General features: G+C 36.6%; 1 protein-coding gene across 1 annotated transcript in view; it reads left to right on the plus strand.

The window, feature by feature from the left end:
* Nucleotides 1-19,528, plus strand: part of REEP3 (receptor accessory protein 3) — a gene marked incomplete at both ends in the record, with an annotated part of 107,036 nt that extends 87,508 nt beyond the window's left edge. The window contains 3 exons of the mRNA XM_080695064.1: nt 12,792-12,939; nt 18,413-18,558; nt 19,472-19,528. Of these exons, the coding sequence (XP_080551190.1) occupies nt 12,792-12,939; nt 18,413-18,558; nt 19,472-19,528 (351 nt within the window). The remainder of the gene's footprint in view (nt 1-12,791; nt 12,940-18,412; nt 18,559-19,471) is intronic.
* Nucleotides 19,529-22,442: the final 2,914 nt, after the last annotated feature.

The following is a 22,442-nucleotide window of genomic DNA, read 5'->3' on the forward strand; positions in this document are numbered from 1 at the left end:
GGCCAGTACACAGTAACTTAGCATAACCCTGTTTCAAAAGAAAATAGGGCTGGAGGTAGAACATCTCCCTGGGTTTAACTTCCAAGTACACACACACACACACACACACACACACACACACACACACAAGAAATAGTCATTAAATATGCTGAATACAACTTAATGTTAGCATTTTTTTTACCTCAAATTATACTGTGTTTGCTTGTTCCTTTGTTTTTGTAGTATTGGGAATGGAATCCAGGATCACTCTACTTCTGAGCTACATCCCCAGCCCTTTATACATACATACATATATATACATACATGCATATATATTTGGTACTAGAGATTGAATCCAGGAGCATTCTTTCTCTAAATGATACCCCAGCCCTGTGTTTATATTTTATTTTGAAACAGAGTCTTGCTAAATTGCAGAGGCTGGTCACGAGCCTGCAATCCTCCTATCTCAGGCTCCCAACTGTAATCCCATTGGGGATTACAAGTGTGCTCCATTATGCCTGGCTTATATTTTATTTTGAGTCAGAGTCTCCCTAAGTTACCCAGGCTGGCCTCAAACTTACCATCCTTCTACTTCAGCTTCCCGAGTAGCTGAGATTATAGGTGTATGCCACAATACCCGCTTTTTTTGCTTTTTTACAGTAGCCAAAATTAATTTCATCTCTGGAGATGTCAAAAAAATACTATCATAGAAAAATCACTGAGCCAGATACTTACACTCAAGAGTAAATTGAAACTGCAATAAATAGGTCAAGCTTAAGAAGAAACTATGAGAAGTCATATAATAAGACTTGAGGATTGTTTAAATTTTTTGCAATATATAATATGCTGCTGGGCATGGTGGCGCACACATGTAATCCCAGCATTAGGGAGGCAGAGACTGGAGGATTGCGGTTTGCGGATGACCTCAGCTACTTAGTGAGGCCCTTCGCAATTCAGTGAGACCCTGTTTCAAAAAATAAAGACTAGCCAGGCGTGGTAGCGCACACTTGTAATCCCCGTGCTTGGGAGGCGGAGACAGGAGGATCGTGCAGGTTCAAAACCAGCCTCACTGTCTAAAGAGACCCTGTTTTCAAATTAAAAAATATAAAATAGGTCTGGGAGTGTAGTCTGAGAAGGGTTCCATCCCAGTACCACCAAAAAATTAAAAAAAAAAAAAACTAAAGAAAATAGAGCTAGAGTGTAGCTTGGAGGTATAGTGCCCCTCGGTTCCATCCCCCATACCATAAAATAGATAGATAGATATTATTATAGATATAATATATATTTTAAAATACATATATAAATATGCATTTATATGTGTAATACATATATTTAATATGCTAAAAATATCTTTTCAGCTAAAAATTACTGGACTCTATGTGACTTTTTTTTTTTTTTTTTTTTTTTTTTTTTTTTTTGAAACAGGGTCTCTTAAGCCAGCAAGGCTGGCTCCAGACCAGTGCGATTCTCCTGTCTCTGCCTCCCAAGCACGGGGATTACAAGCGTGCGCCACCACGCCCAGCTTCTCTGTGTGACCTTTAAGGAATAGCGATACCACTCACTAGGTTTTCCCAGTTGAGCCACCTGAGCATGTTAAAGATGGGAATAGGAATCTAATCAGAACATTTATTACACTGTAAAGCAATTTTCTGGAAATGTTACTCAGTTCTGTGACCTCATTACCAGGCATCTGTTCGCAAGGTCAGTGTATGAGTTTATTTTGGCTGAGCAAAGCATAAATACACGAAGGACCTTCAAGGATTTTGCTGAGGATGTTCAACATTCCATAGCTTTTTACATGAGAAAGGCAGGTGGCTTTTGTACAGATGAGCAACACTACTTTCTATCTGTTGAAGGGCAGATGAAAAACAGTAGTGTTGGTCACATGAGCTACTTCTTGGAATGTTCCTTGGGTGCCTTTTCCTGATGAATTCTTTAGCAGAAAATAAAAACCAATTATAGAAATTAGAGCTTCACTGGTAAACTTGCTGAAGTCTAAGATTTTATTTTTTTATTTCTTTATCTTTTCATTTTTTTTGTGATACTGGGGTTCCTAGAAGCCCTTTTACCTCCGGGCTACACTCCCAGAGCTATTTTATACTTTTTTATTTGGAAACAGGGTCTCTTAAGCCAGCGCAGCTGGCTTCGAACTGCAAGATCCTCCTGTCTCCGCCTCCCAAGCACAGGGATTACAAGTGTGTGCCACCACGCCCGGCATAGTCTAATTGATTTTAAATGATCACGATTAGGTAAAAAATCCTGACATGTTACTGTTTTAATTAAGGCTTTCTGTTTTTGAAAGGATTCCAAATATTCAGCTACTAAGACCATTTCCTTAAAAAGGTAACATTTGTCCACAGAATGAAAAAGAAATGTCATACCATTTCCTCTGCAATCTAGGGAAGCAGATTGGTCTAATGAACATTGGGTTCTAGAGCAATCACGTTGAATTGGACTATATTTTTATTGTTTTTCTGATTCTGCCACTAAGTCACTATAAGATTTTTGGCACATCATCCACATTGATCTCTCTAGATATGAATTTCCTCATTTAAAAAAAAAAGATATGGATCTTAACTTTTAAGCCCCTAACATCTCTAAAACTGTGGTTCTCACCCAGAGGCAATTTTGTGCCCTGCCACCACCAAGAGACAACTGAAAAGAGACTGCTCCTGGTATCCAGTGAGTAGAGGTCAGGGGTGCTGCTTAATATCCTACAAAGCATAGGGCAGCCCCCTCCTGAAAATTATCCAGCCCAAAATAGCAGCAGTGTTAAAGTTGGGAGCCCCTACTCTAAAAGTGTGATGAGTCAGAAAAAGCTGAAAGGATATGTAAATATCTATAGGGAGTATGGGGGGAATTACAAGTAATTTTTGTGTGTGTGGTTTTGGGGATTGAACCCAGGGGCATTACACCTCAGAGATACACCCCTAGCCTTATTTCATATTCTTTATTTCGAAACAAAGTCTGACTCAGTTGCAGAGGGCCTCACTAAGTAGCTGAGGCTGTCCGCAAACCCCATTCCTCCTGTCTCAGCCTCCTAAATACTGGGATTACAAGCGTGTACCACCACGCCCGGCTAATTACAAATAATTTTATTTCCTTTTTTAATTTGTCCCTATGCTACAATCATTCTTTAGTAAATATATTGCTTTAATCTTAAAATCATTAAAATATATTATTTGCCTAATTCAAATGCAGTCAATTTTATTCTGGGCTTCATCAGATTAATTGTTGAAAGTTCACAAGGAAAAAGAGAGTCCCCCAAAACTGGGAACTAATCTTATTTGCAATTATAATATAACATGTCAAGGATCAACAAGAAAGCCTAGTGTCTATATATTATTGAATGGGATAATAAGAATTATTCTATAGAAGAATAGTTTATGCTTGTAAGATTATAAAGTATTACTGAGCTGGGAGTCATGGCGCATGCTTGTAATCCCAGTATTTGGGAATCTGAGACAAAATATTACCAATTATATATTTTTATGTATGTCTATATTTTTTTGTACGGGGATGGAACCCATCTAAATCCAGACCCTGAAAAATCAAGGTTTAGGAATACTTCTGTTAAGCATGTTCAATTTCAGTATGAATTATTCTATAGAATAGTTTGTTGCTAGCCAGGAATGGTGGTGCACGCTTGTAATCCCAGTACTTGGGAAGCTGAGACAGGAGGATCACAGGTTCGAAGCCAGCCTCAGCAGCTTAGTGAGGCTATCGGCAACTTAGTGAGACCTTGTTTCCAAATAAAATATAAAAATGGGTCTGAAGGTATAGTTCGGAGGTAGAAGGCCCCCTGGGTTCCACCCCCAGTACCACACACATATACACACATACACACACAAAAAAAGAATAGTTCATTGCTTTGACTTTTACCTTCTCTTTATAATATTTTTGTTATTTTTTTTATTTTTATGATTAGTTTTAACATACACAGTATACATACAGTTCTACAAACAATAGGATCTAAAATGATGGGATAATCCAGGCGTCGTGATGCATGCCTGTAATCTCAATACATGGGAGGCTGAGACCAAAGGATCACAAGTTTGAAGTGAGCCTCAGGAAACGGACTCTTACCAACTTAGTGAGACCTTGTTTCCAAATATGAAATAAAATCAGGCTGGGGGTGTATCTCAAAGGTAAAATGCCTCTGAGTTAAATCCTCAGTAAAATAAAAATTAAATAAAATTATGAGATATAGAACTGGCCTGTTTAAAGCTGGGCTGGTGGTTTAGCCCTGTAATTCCAATACTAGGGAGGATGACAAAGGAGGATTGCAGGTTCTAAGTTATCCTCAGCAAATTTAGTAGAGCCTCAGCAACTCAGGGAAACTCTTTCAAAATAAAAAGGGCTTAGGATGTAACTCAAAAGTAAAATGCCACCGGGGCATGGTGGCACATGCTTGTAATCCCAGCATTCAGGAGGCTGAGACCGGATGATCGTGGTTCGGGGTCAGCCTCAGCTGCTTAGTGAGGCACTCTACAACTTGGTGAGACCTAGTTTCAAAATAAAGAATAAAAAATAGGGCAGGGGGTATAGCTCGGAGGTGGAATGCCCCTTGTTTCCATCCCCAGACCTGCAAAAAAAAAAAAAAAAAAAAAAAAAGTTGAATGCCCCTGAATTCAAATTCAATTCCTAGCATCAAAATAAACAAATAAAAATTATTAGCTTGTGGATGGTGACCTCCCATCTGACAATTTCCATATATTCCCACACTGAGACTAGAGATTTTTTTTTTTTTGTAGTGCCTCATACATGCTAAGCAATAGCTCTACCACTAGACTACATCCTCAGCCCTCCATCTTTTTTTTGTTTGTTTGTTTTTATACTTTTGGCTTAATTTTATATAAGCAAAATTTAAAAGATAGATAAAGCATTATTAATTTAAACAAAATTGTAGCACCTTTTATATTGTTATTGACAAGTGAATATAACAGTTTATTTGTGCCCTCAAAATAAGCTTTTCTTTATTTTTTTGAGTGGTACTGGGTATGAAACCCAGGGGCATCTACCTCTGAGGTATACCCCTAGACAGACCTATTTTATTAATAATATTCAAGAAATAGTCAGGTGCAGTGCCTCACATCTATCATCCCAGCTATTTAAGAGCCTGAGGCAGAAGGATGGCAAGTTTGAGGACAGCCTGGGCAACTTAGCAAGACCCTGTATCCAAATAAAAACTAGAAACCAGGCATGATAGCACACACTTATAATCCTAGTTCTTGGGAGGCTAAGACAGGAGGATTCTAGGCTTGAAGTCTGCCTCAGCAACTTAGTGTGACCCTGTTTCAAAAAAATAATACATAGGGCTGGGTCATAGCTCAGAGGTAGAATACCCCTGGGATCCACCACCACTACCACTAAATAAATAAATAAATAAATAAATAAATAAATAAATAAATCATAGAAAGGACAGGATCATCATGTAGCTCAGTGCTTAGAATGCTTTCCTACCATGCTCAAGACCCTGGGTTCAATCCCCAATACTGCCAAAAAAATTTTTTCTTTTTTTTTTTCTTTTTTTTTTTTTTTTTTTTGCTGGAAAAAAATTATACATCCCAGATATCTAGACATGATACTGTTTTTATTTTTACATACTTTCCCATCTACTTATAATTGTACTGCATACTTAAAACCATTTTATCCATATGATTTAGAATTCTAGAATAGAGGAAAGTTATTTCCACATAACATTATATAGAAAAATAATTTCTTTACTAATGTATTTTTTGTGCTGAGGGTATTAAAAACTGGAGGGAATAGGTTGGTACTTAGATGGATTATTTTGTAATTATAGCTATCCTTTAGAGTAGTTGATACATATAGATCTATATATGTGTGTGTGTCTATATACATATGTATATGGTGTTTTTGAATTTTATGATATACTATTTCTCATTTTTCATATTAGTTCTATTCTTGACTCTTAAAAATATGCAGTGGTAAATCCAATTTCTCAGAGTGATAATAGCAGTCAAGATGTTGAGAGACATCAGAGAAGGAACGCATCTGATTTTCCCTCCAGTACCTGATCCTCCTTGAAACTGTGAGGGTATCGATAATAATAAGGTTGGCTTTTCTTGAGCTAAATTTGAATCCAGGCAATAAATAGACCCTCAGACAACTCAGAGTTGGATCTTGCTCATACTTAACCTAAACATGAAGCAAAGCCCTCATGGGTAGTGTAATTTACCCTTGGAGATGCCCATGACCATGCCTGTACTTAGCTGCTAAACCTCTGCTTACAAATTCATGTTCACATGCATGCTGCTTTCCATGGAGAATTCTTAAGCAGCCAAGAGTACTGGGGCATAAAAAGAGTAGCTTACTTATTATATGCTCAATATCAGAACCAGATCTACTAGGAAAATAGAAAAAGCCTAATTTTTTGTAGTTTCTTAAAACCATGCTTTGAACCGGGCATGGTGGCGCACGTTTGTAATCCCAGCATTTGGGAGGCTGAGACAGGAGGATCACTGTTCGTAGCCAGCCTCAACTACTTAGTGAGGTCCTTTGGAACTCAATGAGACCCTGTTTCAAACTAAAAATAAAAAATAGGGCTGGAGGTATAGTTGGAAGGTAGAATGCCCCTGGGCTCCAACCCCAGTACCAAAAAAATAAATAAATAAATGCTTTGGAGGGAAATACGCATGGCACAACAATAGAAGTAACGATAGTGTGTGAGTTCGTTTATGAAGTGGGTCCTAAGATTAAAGATATTTGTTGATAATAATTCTTAAAGGTACTGAACTTTATGAGTAGTAGTATACTAACTGACTCGGTGACACTTTTATTTTTTTATACTGGGGATTGAATCCAGGGGCTTTTTTTTTTTTTTTTTTTTTTTGCCAAGGATCCCACTAAGTTGCTGAGGCTAGCCTCAAACCTGCAATCTGCCTGTCTCCCCCTCTCGATGACTCTGTGTGTGTGTGTGTGTGTGTGTGTGTGTGTGTGTGTGTGTGTGTGTGTTACTGAGGGTGGAACCCAGGGGCTTTCTACCTCTGGGCTATACTCCCAGACCTATTTTATACTTTATTTGGAAACAGAGTCTCACTAAGTAGCTGAGGCCGGCTTTGAACCTGTGCGACCCAGCCTGGCTCCTCAATGACACTTTGACTCATATATATTGTCCAATATATATGACAATATATATGAGTGGGAGAGCTTGGGAATTACAAGCAGCCTTGAAATTACACTGGAGTCAAGCAGAGGATATCACAGTATGTTAATCAGATTTCTATTATTGCAACAAAATTCCTGTGCTCATAAGTGTAAAAAGAGAAAAGGTTTATTTAAAGATTTAGAGGTTCTAATCCAGCTGGGTGTGATGGCGCACGCTTGTAATCCTAGCACTTGGGAGGCTGAGACAGGAGGATCTCACCAGTTCAAATCCAGCCTCAGCTACTTAGTGAGGCTCTCAGCAACTTACTGAGACACTGTTTCCAAATAAAAGTATTAAAATAGGTATAGGAGTATAGCCCAGAGATAGAAAAGCCCCTGGGTTCCACCCCCAGTACCACACACACACAAAAAAAGAGGTTCTAGTTCATGGTTGGTGGTATAGAATCAGCTGCTCATCTCATGGCTCTGGGAAGCTAAAATGGGAAAAGGAAGGTCTCTATATCCTTTTATGGGCGGGCACACTCCAATGACTTAACTTCCTCCCACTAGGTCTCACCTCTTAAAGGTTCCACCACCTCCCAATAATGCCACAGCTAGGGAGCAAGCTTATAACACATAGGTCTTTGGGGGACAGTTAAGGCTCAAACTATAACACATGGACATGCAGGCCATTTATTGTTTATGTGTGACAGCAGATAAAAAATCAAGAGCTGTTGACAGAGGGCATAGAAATACAAAGGTGGGTAGAGAAACTGACAGTTCCAAGAAAACAAGGCATCTGTTTCAGATGAGCATTGGTCACTCCCTTGAAGTATGTCTCTGAAGTATCCTATCAACCATCTGTTTAATGAGTACATGATATCTGATAAAGAGGAAGAAGTCTCATGAATTAAACCATGCCAAGAATATTTTTAAATGTGTGAAATCCAATTATTTTTATGAAGAAATACTTCAATAGTTTCTACCATCATTTTTTAAGGCCGGGCATGGTGGTGCATGCTTGTAATCCCAGCATTCGGGAGGCTGAGAACAGAGGATCATGGTTCATGGATAGCCTCAGCTACTTAGTGAGGCCTCTGCAACTCAGTGAGACCCAGTGTCAAAATAAAGAATAAAAAGCAGGGCAGGGGCTGTAGCTTGGAGGTTGAATGCCCCTGGGTTCCATCCCCAAACCTGCAAATAAATAAATAAATAAATAAATAAATAAATAAATAAATAAATATTTTTTTAGATATGGTGGAAATACAGAGCTCAAGCAGGATATGGAAATGGTTTTGACATAACATGGTATCAGTAATCCAGAGTACTAAACCAAGATTCATGAATAAAGCAGGACAGAGTGCCACATGCTGTAATTCAAGTACTTGGGAGGCTGAGACAGGAGAAGCATAAGTTCAAGGCCAGCCTCAACAACTTAACAAGAGCCTGTTTCAAAATACAAAGGGTTGGGGGTTTAGTTCAGTGGTAGAATAACCCTGGGTTTAATCTCCAGAACCACACACAAAAAAACAAAAAGAATCAAGACCTTTATCTTCAGGGTAAAATTTAAGTTAGCAGTAATGCCCAAATGTTTATAGCACCTTTGACTTTGAAATTTAGAAATGAACCATTATGTATAAGTTTCTATGGCAACATTATAACTAGAGACAATCATAAATTCACATGTGTGAAAAGAAGAAATAATAAGTGTAAAGAGGCCTCAGAAGAATATTTTTAATCTAGCTATAAATAAGAAATGAGTCATCTATATACTACGCAAATTTGAAGTGGGTAAATTTAGAAATTATTTTTCTCTTTTCACAAAGCTTTATAATTTGGGGGCAAATGGAGTTCTATCTGAAAAAAATCATAAATGTCCCTTTCAGAGTTACACAGTGATGAAAATTGTTGAGTTTTCTTAGGTGACAGAAATTGTCTGTGTCTGCACTGTCCAATCCTGTATCCACTAACCACATCACCTAGTGAGCATTTAGAATGTTACTAGTGTAATTAAGGAACTGATTTTTATTTCATTTTACTTTAATTACATTAAAAATCCACCTATGCCACGCCGGGCTTGGTGGCGCACGCTTGTAATCCCTGCGCTTGGGAGGCTGAGACAGGAGGATCATGCAGCTTCGAAGCCAGCCTCAGTTACTTAAGTGAGGCTCTCAGCAGCTTAATGAGACCCTGTTGCCAAATAAAATATAAAATGGGTCTGGGAGTATAGCCCGGAGATAGAAAGCCTCTGGGTTCCACCTCTAGTACCACCAAAAAAATTTTTTTTAAAAATTCACCTATGCCTAATGTCTTTCTTATTGTAAAAGCAATGTAACGTAAAGTCAGGTTATACCATAGTAAATATATCTTACCAAGTTGTTAATTCATTAACTGAGTATCATTACATATCCAAAATTCTTTGACTCTTAAGATTCTTCCTTGTTTTAGGTAGTGCTATTACCACTCATGACTTAGCATAGTTTTATTTTTTTTTTCTTTTAGTTTTATTTTTTATTATGTAGCTTTATTCTTTAATATTATAGCAATTTATGTAAAATTAACTGATAATCTCACATAACAGATTCATTTGTCTGATATAAAACTTTTGATCACTTAGAGATATTATTTCAATATTTCTTTCTTGTTTTCTTTCTTACCACAGGATATTTTTTAAGGTGAAACTATCATACATTCATTTATTTTATTTCAGAAAAAATGTATCCTAACATGAAATATGAACACTAAATACCCAAAACAATCTCGAAAAAGAACACAGCTAGAAGATGTACATTTTCTGATTTCAAACCTTATAAAGCTACAATAATCGAAACAGTATAGTACTGCTATAAAGGCAGATATATAAACCACTTGAGTAAAATAAAAAGCTTAGAAATAAATTCTTCTATATATGGTCAAGTTATTTTTGACAAGGTTTCCAAGAACATTTGGTGAAGGAAATAATCTTTTCACTAAATATTGTTGAAAAATAATAATTACATGAAAAAGAATAAAATTGGACCCTTACCTAACACCATATACAAATATTAACTCAAAATAGATAAAAGACCTAAATGTAAATCTTAAGATTATAACTTTTAGATGAAAACCTGGGTCATAAAACTTCACAACATTGAAATTGGCAGTGATTTCTTGGATATAATTCCAAAGGCACAGGCAACAAAAGAATAAACAAACAAACTTCATTAAAATTTTTTTTTAAATATTGTACATCCAAAGACAATGTAAACAATTAAAAGTCACTGATAGAATGGGATAAAATATTTCCAAATGCTATATCTGAAGGTATATTAATATTCCAAATAGAAATCTTAAAAATTAGCAACAATAAAAGCAAACAATACAACTTAGAAATAGGTAAAAGACTAAAAGAGATAATGAATCTCCAAAGATTTTTTATATGTCCAATAAACACATGAATATCACTCATCATTATCATAATATAACTAATCATTAAGGAAATACAAAGAAAAACTATAGTGAAATACTACTTCACATTTGTTAAGATGGCTGCTTAACATGAATTACCTTGCTCCAGCCCTTTACCTTGAGTTTGTTACTCTCTTTACTTGTAAAGTGTGTTTCTTGTAAGCAGCAGATGGATGGATTCTGGTTTTTAATCCATTTTGCTACTTTATGTCTTTTTATTGGGGAATTGAGGCCATTTACATTCAGTGTGATTATTGAGAGATAACTTTTAATTCCTAACATGTTAGTATTTTATTTCTGTTTGAAATACTGTTTATTCTTCTTTGCTTAGTTGTCTGCTGGATGGAAAATATTGTTTCTCTGATTCTGGTGTGTATTACCTATTTCTTCTTTGTTGTTAATCTCTTTGAGTATTTTCTCTAGCACTGGTTTTGAGGACATAAATTCCTTCAGTTTCTGTTTGTCATGGAAGCTTCTTATTTCCCCATCTAATTTGATAGTTTTGCTGGGTAGGAAATTTTTGGCTGGAAATTGTTTTATTTCAGAGTTTGGAATATGTTACTCCAAGCCATTCTGGCTTTCATGACTTGGTTTGGGAAGTCTGGAGTGATTCTGATTGGTTTGCCTAAAATGTCACTTGGCCTTTTGTTTTTGTTGCCTTTAAGATTCTCTGCTTGGCTTCTACATTGGTCGTTTTGACAATTATGTGGTGTGGGGAACCTTTTCTCTGATCCTGTCTAAAGGGAGTTCTATAAGATTTCTGGACCTGTGTATCGACTTCTTGCTCTATCGACTTCCAAACATTATGGAGCTGTCACGGGTGTGGTGAACTCACCACTGCTGCTGGCAATATGGCGCCGCTGCCACACCCTTGGCCATGAGACTGGCAAATTTCTTTTCTGGTTTTGAGCTCTGTTCTGAGTCCCTGGAAGGCATGATAAGCTTGGCCACTGGGAGTTTTAGACATTCTTTGTGCTGAAAGACCAGCTGAATTACACCTGAATGATCCGCAGCTGCTCACTTGAGCCCGTTCTTTACCTTTCCTCTCTGGAACCTGGTGCTGTGAGGCATGATGGCGCTGGCACAGCTCCGCTGCCAAAATGTGGGCTGGTTTCTTTTCTGGTCTCCTGTTCTTCTCGTTTTCTTTTTCTCTGTCCTTTGTGTTTACATTTTTTATTTCTCTGCTGACAGTGTTTTCTGGTTATGAAAAGCACTGATTTTGTGACAATTGAGATCAAGTGTTAGCAGGACTCGTAAATGCTGCTTTTTTCGGTCGCCATCTTCCTGGAAGTCCTTAGCATAGTTTTAAAGAGGTGTCTTTACTTTTAAAAGTTCCTCTGAATTCATAAACTTGAGCCGGGCGTGGTGGCACACACTTGTAACCCTAGTACTTGGGAGGCTGAGACAGGAGGATCGCATAGGTTCGAAGCCAGCTTCCGCTACTTAGTGAGGCTCTCAGCAACTTAGTGAGACCCTGTTTTCAAATAAAATAGAAAATAGGTCTAGGAGTATAGCCCTGAAGTAGAAAGCCTCTGGGTTCCATCCCCAGCACCACAAATACATACATACATACATACATACATACATACATACATACATACACTTAATGCCCCGAAGTGCTAATTTTGGTATCACTGACCTAGAATACTGAATCAAGCCTTGAAATTATGGTATTTTCTCTAAGCATAATCTTATAATACTTTTTTGCATTTAAAATTAAATATAGCTGTGCATGGTGGCACACACTTGTAATCCCAGCATTTGGGAGGCTGAGACAGGAGGATTGCGATTTGCGGACAGCCTCAACTACTTAGTGAGGCCTTTTGCAGCTTAGTGAGACCCTGTTGCAAAATAAAGAACAAAAAATAGGGCTGGGAGTGTAGCTTAGAGGTAGAATGCCCCTGGGTTTCATCCCCAGTACCTCAAAAGAAAATTAAATATAATGCCAAAATGTCTCAGGTGAGTGTAACTCTATCAGCAGCTTACTTTGGACTGTGTAAAAGTAAAATGGACAGATAGATAATAATATGATAAAATATAGCAAGGGGTCAACAGTATGATGCTCACTATACAAATCTTCTAGGTTTTCTGAAAGTTTGGGGATATTCGGGGATATTATTATAAAATGTTCGGTGATATTATTACTATAATACAGTTACGTTTCATAATAAAATGTTTTTACTTTTAAAATGTTGAATGGAAACACACTAAATATTAAAGTGTTTTTTTTTATCTATCACTTCTCTGTTAAATAGAGCCAAGGAGCAATAACTGAACGTTTAAGAAGTTTCAGTATGCATGATTTAACAGCTATCCAAGGTGATGAGTCTGTGGGACAAGCACAAAGTCAGACTTTACCAGAAGCAAAAAAGAAAAGCAAGCCAGCGTCCAGTGAGCCAGCAGGTATGCCTGTTTGTTTGAATATATTATAGTCCTTTCATGATTGGGTTTGTGGGTCAAGATGTATTCTAAAATAATACATGGTAACTCTCTGACCTTGGGTAGACAAAATTTATATTTCAGCCTATGTTTCTGAATTTTATATTTAACTCTTTTTCTTAAAATTTCTCTAAGGTTAATGCCTACCTTTTTTTACTGACTGTGGAAATCATTCAGCTAAGACAGCAGTAGCCCGTTAGGCTGCTGTGAATTTTTAGAAGCTGTGGGTATGGTTACCTGGTCACTACCAGCAGTAGTTCTGCCCTGTGATCAATACTCTTCCTACTCATTCTACTCAAACTGACATCTAAGTAGTTTTATGTTATATACTCTTCCCTGACGCCGTGTGGGCAAGCAAGGCTATTGACTCACAAGAGAGAAAGTTTAAGCAGATAAAGAAACATAACTCGGTTTGAAAGTAGGATTACTGCTGGGCGTGGTGACACGCGCTTTTAATCCCAGTATATGAGAGGCCTGAGACAGGAGGATCCAGGTTTAGCTACTTAGTGAGGCCCTCTGCAACTTAGTGAGACCCTGTTTCAAAATAAAGAATAAAAAAATAGGGCTGGTGTGTGGCTTGGAGGTAGAATGCCCCTCGGTTCCATCCCCAGTACCACACACACAAAAAAAAGATTACTACAGTGGAAAAATGTGTAGAAATGACATGTTCTAGTTCATGAGGTAACTTGTAGGCATAAATCAGGAGTATGTCATAATTGTTTTATTCCGTAGCTATAATAAATTATTGTGACCTTAGAAGTATACACATAAATAAGACATAGTTCCCTCATCATTCAATCGTAGAGAAGAAAACTTGGGTTAAGGAAAGGTTGAGAACTGAATTCTTCCACACATTTCCTATTAATATGAAGTCCATGTGGTACAGGACTACTTAACTTTTCTTTTAAAAAGTAGTAGTTTAAGCTGGGCATGGTGGCGCACGCTTGTAATCCCCCGCGCTTGGGAGGCGGAGACAGGAGGATCACGCAGGTTCAAAGCCAGCCGCGCTGGCTTAAGAGACCCTGTTTCCAAATAAAAATATTAAAAAATAGGTCTGGAAGTGTAGCCCAGAAGTAGAAGGGTTTCCAGGAACCCCAATACCACCAAAAAAATAAAAAGTAGTTTAGCCGGTCATGGTGGTGCACGCTTATACTCCCCACACTTGGGAGGCTGAGACAGGAGGATCACACAGGTTTGAAGCCACCCTCAGCTACTTAGTGAGGCTCTCAGCAACTAAGTGAGACCCTGTTTCCAAATAAAAATATAAAATAGGTCTGGGAGTATCGCCTGGAAGTAGAAAACTCCTGGGTTCTACCCCAGTACTGCAGAAAGAAAAAGAGAGAGGGGGGGGGAGAGAAAGTAGTTTTATTTTGAAGGGGATTGAAAATCATCCTTCATAGTTAAAACTAATTTGAAAAGTAAAATAACAGTTCCTTCTTAAAAAGGAAAAGTAATGTAGTTCTTCCAAATTTTCATAAGAGTGAATAACTTTGCAAACTTTGTGTCAGTTATCTAAGAGGTAGCAATCAAGCACTGGCCATTGGTGAAGATAGTAATAACTTGAAGAAAAAGCCATTGAATCTGAGCCATCAGCCTCACTATTACTACATTAATAATGTAAAAGTAGATAGTTCCTAATGTAGGCTTTTCTTAATACACATTTAAAATTAGTAGTATTGATTTTAATTATGGGATCTGCTGTATATATTTTATATTGCTGATTTAGATAGACCAGATATTTGAGTTCTTTATCAGCAGTTCATTCATAATTATATATTAGAATAGGTTAAGAATTATATTTCAATTATCAATTAAAACAATTGCAAATATGAAATTTATAACATTTTATCTATTAAATTTAAGATGGTATGACTAAAATATTTGCTACTGAGGTGATATTTAATTTTTTTTGTTAAATTTCAAACAATAAAATTAAAATAACTTAAGATTTATAAAAATAAGTGGTCATATCAAAGTCAAACATGAGAAGGAGGGAGGGAGAGGGAATGGGGTGGGAATTGGGTAAGGGCTAATTTAGTGATGTGTGCATGTATGCCTCCACCATCTTGTACTCCATTAAGATGTATGACTACAATGCACCAATATTTAAAAAAAAAAAGAAAGAAAGAAAAGAAAAATAAGTGGTGTTCCCGGGCATAGTGTACATGCTTGTAATCCCAGTATCTTAAGAGGCTGAGACAGAGCCTGGCATGGTGGCACATGTTTGTAATCCCAGCTTTCGGGAGGCTGAGACCTGGAGGATCGCGGTTCACAGACAGCCTCAGCTATTTACTGAGGCCCCCTGCAACTTAGTGAGACCCTATTTCAAAATAAAGAATAAAAAATAGGGCTGGGGGTGTAGTTCATAGGTAGAATGTCCCTGAGTTCCACCCCCAATACACACACACAAAAAAATTAATAATAATAATAATAATAATAATAAAATAATAATAATAATAAGTGGTGTTAGGAAAACTGCTAGACATAGAATTTAGAATAGAAATTGAGTTACACCTCTGCCTATAAATAAATTCTTTTTTTTTTTTTTTTTTTTTTGGTGGTACTGGTGGTGGAACCCAGAGGCTTTCTACTTCCAAGCTACACTCCAGACCTATTTTATATTTTATTTAGAAACAGAGTCTTACTAAATTGCTAAGAGCCTCACTAAGTAGCTGAGGCTGGCTTCCAACCTGTGTGATCCTCCTGTCTCAGCCTCCCAAGCGCAGGGATTACAAGCGTGCGCCACCACGCCCGGCTTATAAATAAATTCTTAGTGACTAAGACTTGAATGTAAAATATTAAATCATATAGTAGAAAATCCCTATGTATATTTTTATTTTTTTAGAATAAACTTTCTTAAGCCTAACATCACAATCAGGAAACATAGCAGGTGCCTGGCGTAGTTCCACGTACCTGTAATCTCAGTACGTGGGAGGCTGAGACAGTAGGATCACAGGTTCATGGTCATCCTCAGCAACTTAGCTAGGCCCTCCACAACTTAGTGAGACCCTGTTTCAAAATAAAGAATAAAATAGGCTAAGGGTGGAGCTTGGAAGTAGAATGCCCATGGGTTCAATCCCCAGTACCACAAAAAAAATAATAATAATAATGTAATAATAATTATAATAATGTAGGTTGGGAGTATACCTAAAGGATCCAATACTTGTCTAGCATGTGCAAGGCCTGGGTTCAATCCCTAGCACCACAATAATAAGTAAACAAAAAGAAAAATAATGTAGAGATGACCACCTAAAAACAGTTTTTTCTGATTTATTTTTTAATTATAGATGATTTATAATTTTAGCAAATATTTCCCAAATTGAAATAAGGAAAAGTAATTTAAAATTACCTAAAAGCCCACTTCTATATAAGAATATGGTTTTATATTTATGTTTTACTTTTTTTTCTCTATGTACATTTTTTTCCTATTCAATACTACATCCAAAGCATTCTCCCAGGACTGTGACCCTGTGCCCCATCCTAGCCAAAGCAGCTCTGTTCTTCCTCAGCCTCTCCTGCTCTCTGCAGGCACAACATCCCTCCTCCCCCAGAACACACCTGTTGCTGCAGGAACAAAGGTCTTGGCCTCAGTGACAGCTGATTCTGCCTCCAAAGCCTTCCTGATTTCTAGACTAGAAGTCTGGCAGCATAAATTGTACTTGCCTAATATACAATTAAAGTTGTTTATGTTATTATGAGAATTAAGAAGCTTATTAACAACTCTTCATGGTTTACTTAGTGAGTCCAAATTATTCATGTCGCAGGAGATCAGACCAATAAACATATATTTGATGTAGTTTTTTTCACATGAAAGGAGTTCATCCCTTGCTTCCCCGTGAGCCTAAAAACCCTTCTGCTTTTTCCCTTACCTGAGGATTTTTTTTTTTTTTTTTTGCGCATCTGGGGATGGAACCCAGGGGCATTCGACCTCTGAGCTACACTCTCAGCCCTATTTTTTATATTTTTTTATTTTTATATTTTATTTTGAAACAGGAACTCACTAAGTAGCTGAGGCTGGCCACGAACCTGCCATCCTCTTGTCTCAGCCTCCGAAGTACCGGGATTACAAGCATGCACCCTGCTGGTGCTCCTCCTCTTTATTATATTTTGAAATTTGCGGAAGCTTTGTAAACTCATGGTCTTTATAATCTACCCATTGCTCTGGCTGCTGGAGAGTCACTCTTATCTGGCTTTCTCCAGCAGCCTTAGGCAGAGGTTCTCAAAGTGAGCGTCCATAAACATCACCAGAGAACTTGTTAGAGATACAAATCTCAGCCCCATTCCAGGCTTGCTGAGTCTTAAACTCTGGGGGTGGACCCCAGAGACCTGTGTTTTGAAAAGTTCTGCTGGTAACTGTAAGGTGTGCTAAAGTTTGAGAACCTATGCTTCAGGAGACTGGAGATTGCTTGTTCCCGAGTCCCCGCCTCAGGATACTCTCACACTTCCTAACAGTGACCAGGCCGGCATGTGTGCCTATTGGCCAATAATTAAATCTTTATAGCTGCAGTCTTATCGCCTGTTAGCACACCCACATGGTCTCCTCATGGTCTCTCCCTGACCTTCCTGAGGCCGGCTGTTTTCTCTGTCCAACATCTGTCATCATAGCCTGTGGTGTTTCTAATTACTGTAGCCTGTCTGGCTGGGTTTTATCTCAGCAGCTGTGACTGAGTTGGTCTAACATCCCCATGACCTGCCTCCAGTGAATTTACTTTGCCCAGAGTTGTAGCCCTTTGGGTCTTCCCTGGTTTACCTTACCATTCTCATTCTTGACAAAAGATAAGACACATGTGTTTGGAGTGGGGAAACCCTAATTTCTAAATGTCAAAAGCACTCATGACAGTTGAAACACACAAATGTTTGGGTTGTTTAGAATTCATGAAAAGGAGAAAGGGTGAGAAGAGACTTTGTAACATTTCTCATTATATTCTCTTAATGGTTTAAAAAGATGGGTGTGTTACCTACATATGCAAAAATAGTTTTTTAATAAAAGATGCATAGTAAAAATAAAAATGGTCAGGGAAAACTTCCTGGAGGAAATGAGTTGTGATCTTCATCTAGAGTAGTACAAGCCAAGCCGGGCGTGGTGGCGCACACTTGTAATGCTGGGAGGCTGAGACTGGAGGATTGCAGTTCGTGGACAGCCTCAACTACTTAGGCCCTTCGCAACTTAGTGAGACCCTGTTTCAAAATAAAGAATTAAAAATAGGGCAGAGGGTGTAGCTCGAAGGTCGAATGCCCCTGGGTTCCATACCTGCAAAAAAAAAAAAAAAAAAAAAAAACCAAAAAAAGTAGAGTAGTACAAGGGTCAGAGAGCACATTCCAGAGGAGAGAGAGAAAAGTAACTAGGCAAATGTACAATATGCAGAGAACTAGGTGAAGAGCCAGTGCTGACTGATGTCCTTTGACCAAAGCATACTGTTTTTGACAACTCATTTAGCCTATAGAATTCCACTGAGAGATCCAGATGAGAAAACAGATGAAGATGCAGAAGGGCCATATTCAGATGATGAGATGGTAACGCACAAAGGGCTTCGGAGATCGCAAAGCATGAAGGCTGTGAAAACTGTCAAAGGCCGCAAGGAGGTTAGTCAAGTGCAAAGTTGTTTTCCTAATGATTAGAATTCAAGAGTTTCCCTGCTGCGTTATCATTAAGAGTATTAATGGTCCATAAATGAAGAATTGGAATGGTAGAACAACAGTTATATTGAGAATGCTTTATTCAGAATGGATGTATTAGGATCTCTGGGAAAAAAATTTTGATGGAAATTTTGAAAATGATAATTTCTAATCTTCCACTTTTAGGTAGAAAGTAGCATTCCCACATAGCAAATCCCATGGTTTGGTTATCAAGAATACTTAGTGCCAGCCTTGTGTATAAACAAGGAAAGCTACTGACAAAATTAACTACATAATTTTGCTTTCCACCAACCCTACATGATGATTAAATAGTAAAAGTTTATCCACAGTAATTTGTCTTTGTGCCCAGAAAGCATCAGAGGGTGAATGTTCACTGGCTTTCACTAAGTAAAACATAAATAATAACAGTATTTTTAAATAAAAATAATATAAATATAATAAGTCAGTATTTTTATTTGTTATTAACAATTTGCAGCTTGTATCCAACACAGTACCAGCTATATTTTTAGTACATAAGGAATGCTATTTTATACATGCTCACAATATCATTGATTCTTTATATGAGAAAGGTTAAAAATTACTGTGATCATGAACTATTAAATTCTTTTTAATTTTAAAAGTAATCAGTCTAGCTGGGCAGGCAGTGCGTGATAATAATCCCAGTATGTGGGAGTCTGAGACAGGAGAATCAGAGGTCCACAGCCAGCCTCAGCAACTTAGGCCCAGTTTCAAAATAAAAGAATAAAATAGGGCTGAAGGTGTAGCTCAAAGTAGAATGCTCCTTGGTTCTATCTCCAGTGTCACACATACAAGAAAGTAATGAATCTAATTATTAATAACAACACACTTCTCTCTTCAGGTGCGGTATGGTTCACTAAAATATAGAGTGAAGAAGAGACCACAGGTGTACTTTTAGTCATCTACACTTCAAATATCCCAAGACAAATAATACTAATAAACTGACTTCTAACATGATCTATTCAAGATTTACATGTTCAAATAGTTCTTTAAATTCTGGCAGTGACAGGATTTAATCTCATGAATTTGAATAGTTTTTATCTCTTTAACAGTTACTTTCAAATATTGACTACTGAAGGTAATTATGTAAAGTTTATTAATATAATCATGAATTATAGAAATTCATCAGCAATATTCCCTAAATTTTTACTTTTATAATACTTCCTAGTTTTTTCACCATTAACTGAACGTTTTTGAAACAAATATTTGAACAACCAGATGTCCACATAGCACTTTCCTGACTAGTTTTGCACACTTGAAAATTGTTTACTTATTTTACAAAACTGTACATTTACTTTAAATTTTATTGACACTGTCTTTATTGTTGTTTGTCATATCCTGAGATGTCAAATTTATGCCTTGAAATACATCATCTCCTTTCCTTTGAGTTTCATTTTTTAAATTCATTGGATTTTTAACATAAAAATATAGCTGATTATTTAATTTAAACTATTTTTAATTACTTTCTCTAAAATGAGAAGTTATTTTAATCATTAACTGGTTATCCATATTTAGCTCTACAATATAGTTGAATTTCACGTTTCAGTCAATACCAATTACATTTTCAGCTTTTAAAAATGATAACTTTTGTGAAATAGAGTCAGAAATGAGTATAGCACTTAGATCTCTTTTAATTCACAAAATTATCCAAGAGCCAATCCGTTCACAAGCTTGGCATTGATGTGTTTATAAATCATTTATAAATCTGGCATTGACTAAAATCATTTGAATCTTTTTCTGGCTGAGATAATTCCATGAAGATGAATACCAATGCAAAATGCAGACATTGTTAATCCCATATATCAGAAGCTACTGGAAAAATGTAATTTTTAAGCTAAGAAACTTGGAGACATTGAACTCAGACTAATAACTGTAGTTGCATTAATAACTATGCATTGCAAACCCTAAGTCAGCATATTTTTGGTGATTGTTTTAGTGATCAATAATCAAATTTATACTTACTCTGCTTGGTCAGATCTTTTAGTTGACCGTTTTACTTGTTTGCCCAAAGAGATTTATGAGACTTTGATCTTTCTACCTTTTAAGAAACAAAGCCAGCTGTTAATGTATATTCAGGACCCTCTCAGAGTATTAACCAAAAATGGAATGTTTACTCAGGAGTACCTTAGTATAATACATAATTGCCTCTCAATAATAGTCTTAATATTTTCCATACCATCTGACATTCTTGATACATAACACCAAGAACAAATTCATTCAGTTTTTCTTTCTTCCAAATTTTAACTCTATGAACGTCTCCATTTACTTTACCTTGACTAATTTTTATCCTCTTGGTTCCTGGAAGGACTCTAGTTTCTCCTCAAAATTCCTATGAGTTCTAATTATAAATAAACTCTTGGAAGAGAGTGTTATTCGTATTTCCTGGTATTAGACTTCTCAATACAAATGCTACACCATATTTATCTTTCCTACACAGAAGCAATGTCATCTCAAATTGCCTGATAAGGTAATGTAAGTGACTTTTTATCAAGAACATTATCTGTGCAGACTGATTGGCAACATTCTACCTTTTTCAAATCTAATCACGGTGTTAAACTTATCCTTTGAGGTTTGGGGTATAGCTCGGTTATAAAACACATGCTTAGCATATTCAAAGCCCTGAGATCAATCCCCAGCACAAAACAAAAAAAAACCAAAAATCATCAACAACAGAGAACACCTATACTTTAATAAATTCATAGACTATATTAAGTTGAATTAATTTTTAATCTTTTAGAATCAAAATGCTTCATCCAAGTCATCAGTCTCAAGTAATGCAAGTCCTCTTGTTAAACTCTCTCACATTTACAGTTTATTGTCAACATTTTTTTCTTCTATTATTTCATTTCTCTCATTTTGCAGTTCTTTAATTATGGCTCTGCCCCTTTTATGTGTTTTGGCATGTCGTTTTCTTTAAGGTTTGTGTAATAAGTTATACATGTTGTTTCTTTTATGTTGGAGCAGGTCTTATTGTTTCTCTGCTTTTAAGGCTACTGGTTTTAAGAGATGTAAATTTGCCCGTAGACCACAGTGCCTTGCTTTCCTGCACTGCCACTTGGGGCACAGGTATTAGATACACAAACCCATGTAAGTTGCTATTTGGTAGCTGTTAGAATTTATTCATATTCACTAATATTTAACCCTTTCCCAAGTTTGTTAAGGCGTAAGAATCGACCTATTCTTTGTTGTATCATATTTTTTTCCTGGTATAAAAAGGAGCCAGAAATAAGCCTATTGCTAAGTAATTAATTTTGTTAATGCATCTAGGTCTTATATAAGATTTCCTCTACACACTTCAGTATATCTTTTTGGCTAAAAAATGCAACTGCCACTATTACTGATTAAATACTTGACTATACTGATTGATGAAACAAAATTTTTAGAGTGTTTTCAGGGATCTTATTCCATATGTCACCACCAAAGATTTCTACAGTGTTATAAAGTATGTAAATATTCCAAATTTCTGAAAAATATTGGTAGGTAAATCTGTTTTCTTTCTTCCTTTCTTTTTTGGAATAACACAGGTATACTTTTGGAAAATGCTTGAACTTTTATGTTATTAAAATAGATAATATCTCATTAAATATAAGTAATTTTATTTTTAAATTGGAATGGGCTAAAATGTCATTCAGTATCTTTAATCAGAAAAAATAAGGAATTAATATATATTTAAAAGCAATTTCCTATGTGTCTTCCTGTGTAGGTTGATTCTTTTATAAAGCAATTAAGTAAATTTTTAGATCATTGTTCTTGTGATATATAGTATATATTTCTTATTAAGTATTGCTTAAGATTAGAGCTTTCTTTAAAAA

The sequence above is a fragment of the Muscardinus avellanarius genome (assembly GCF_963383645.1).
Source record: "Muscardinus avellanarius genome assembly, chromosome: 4".
Classification (NCBI taxonomy): Eukaryota; Metazoa; Chordata; class Mammalia; order Rodentia; family Gliridae; genus Muscardinus; species Muscardinus avellanarius.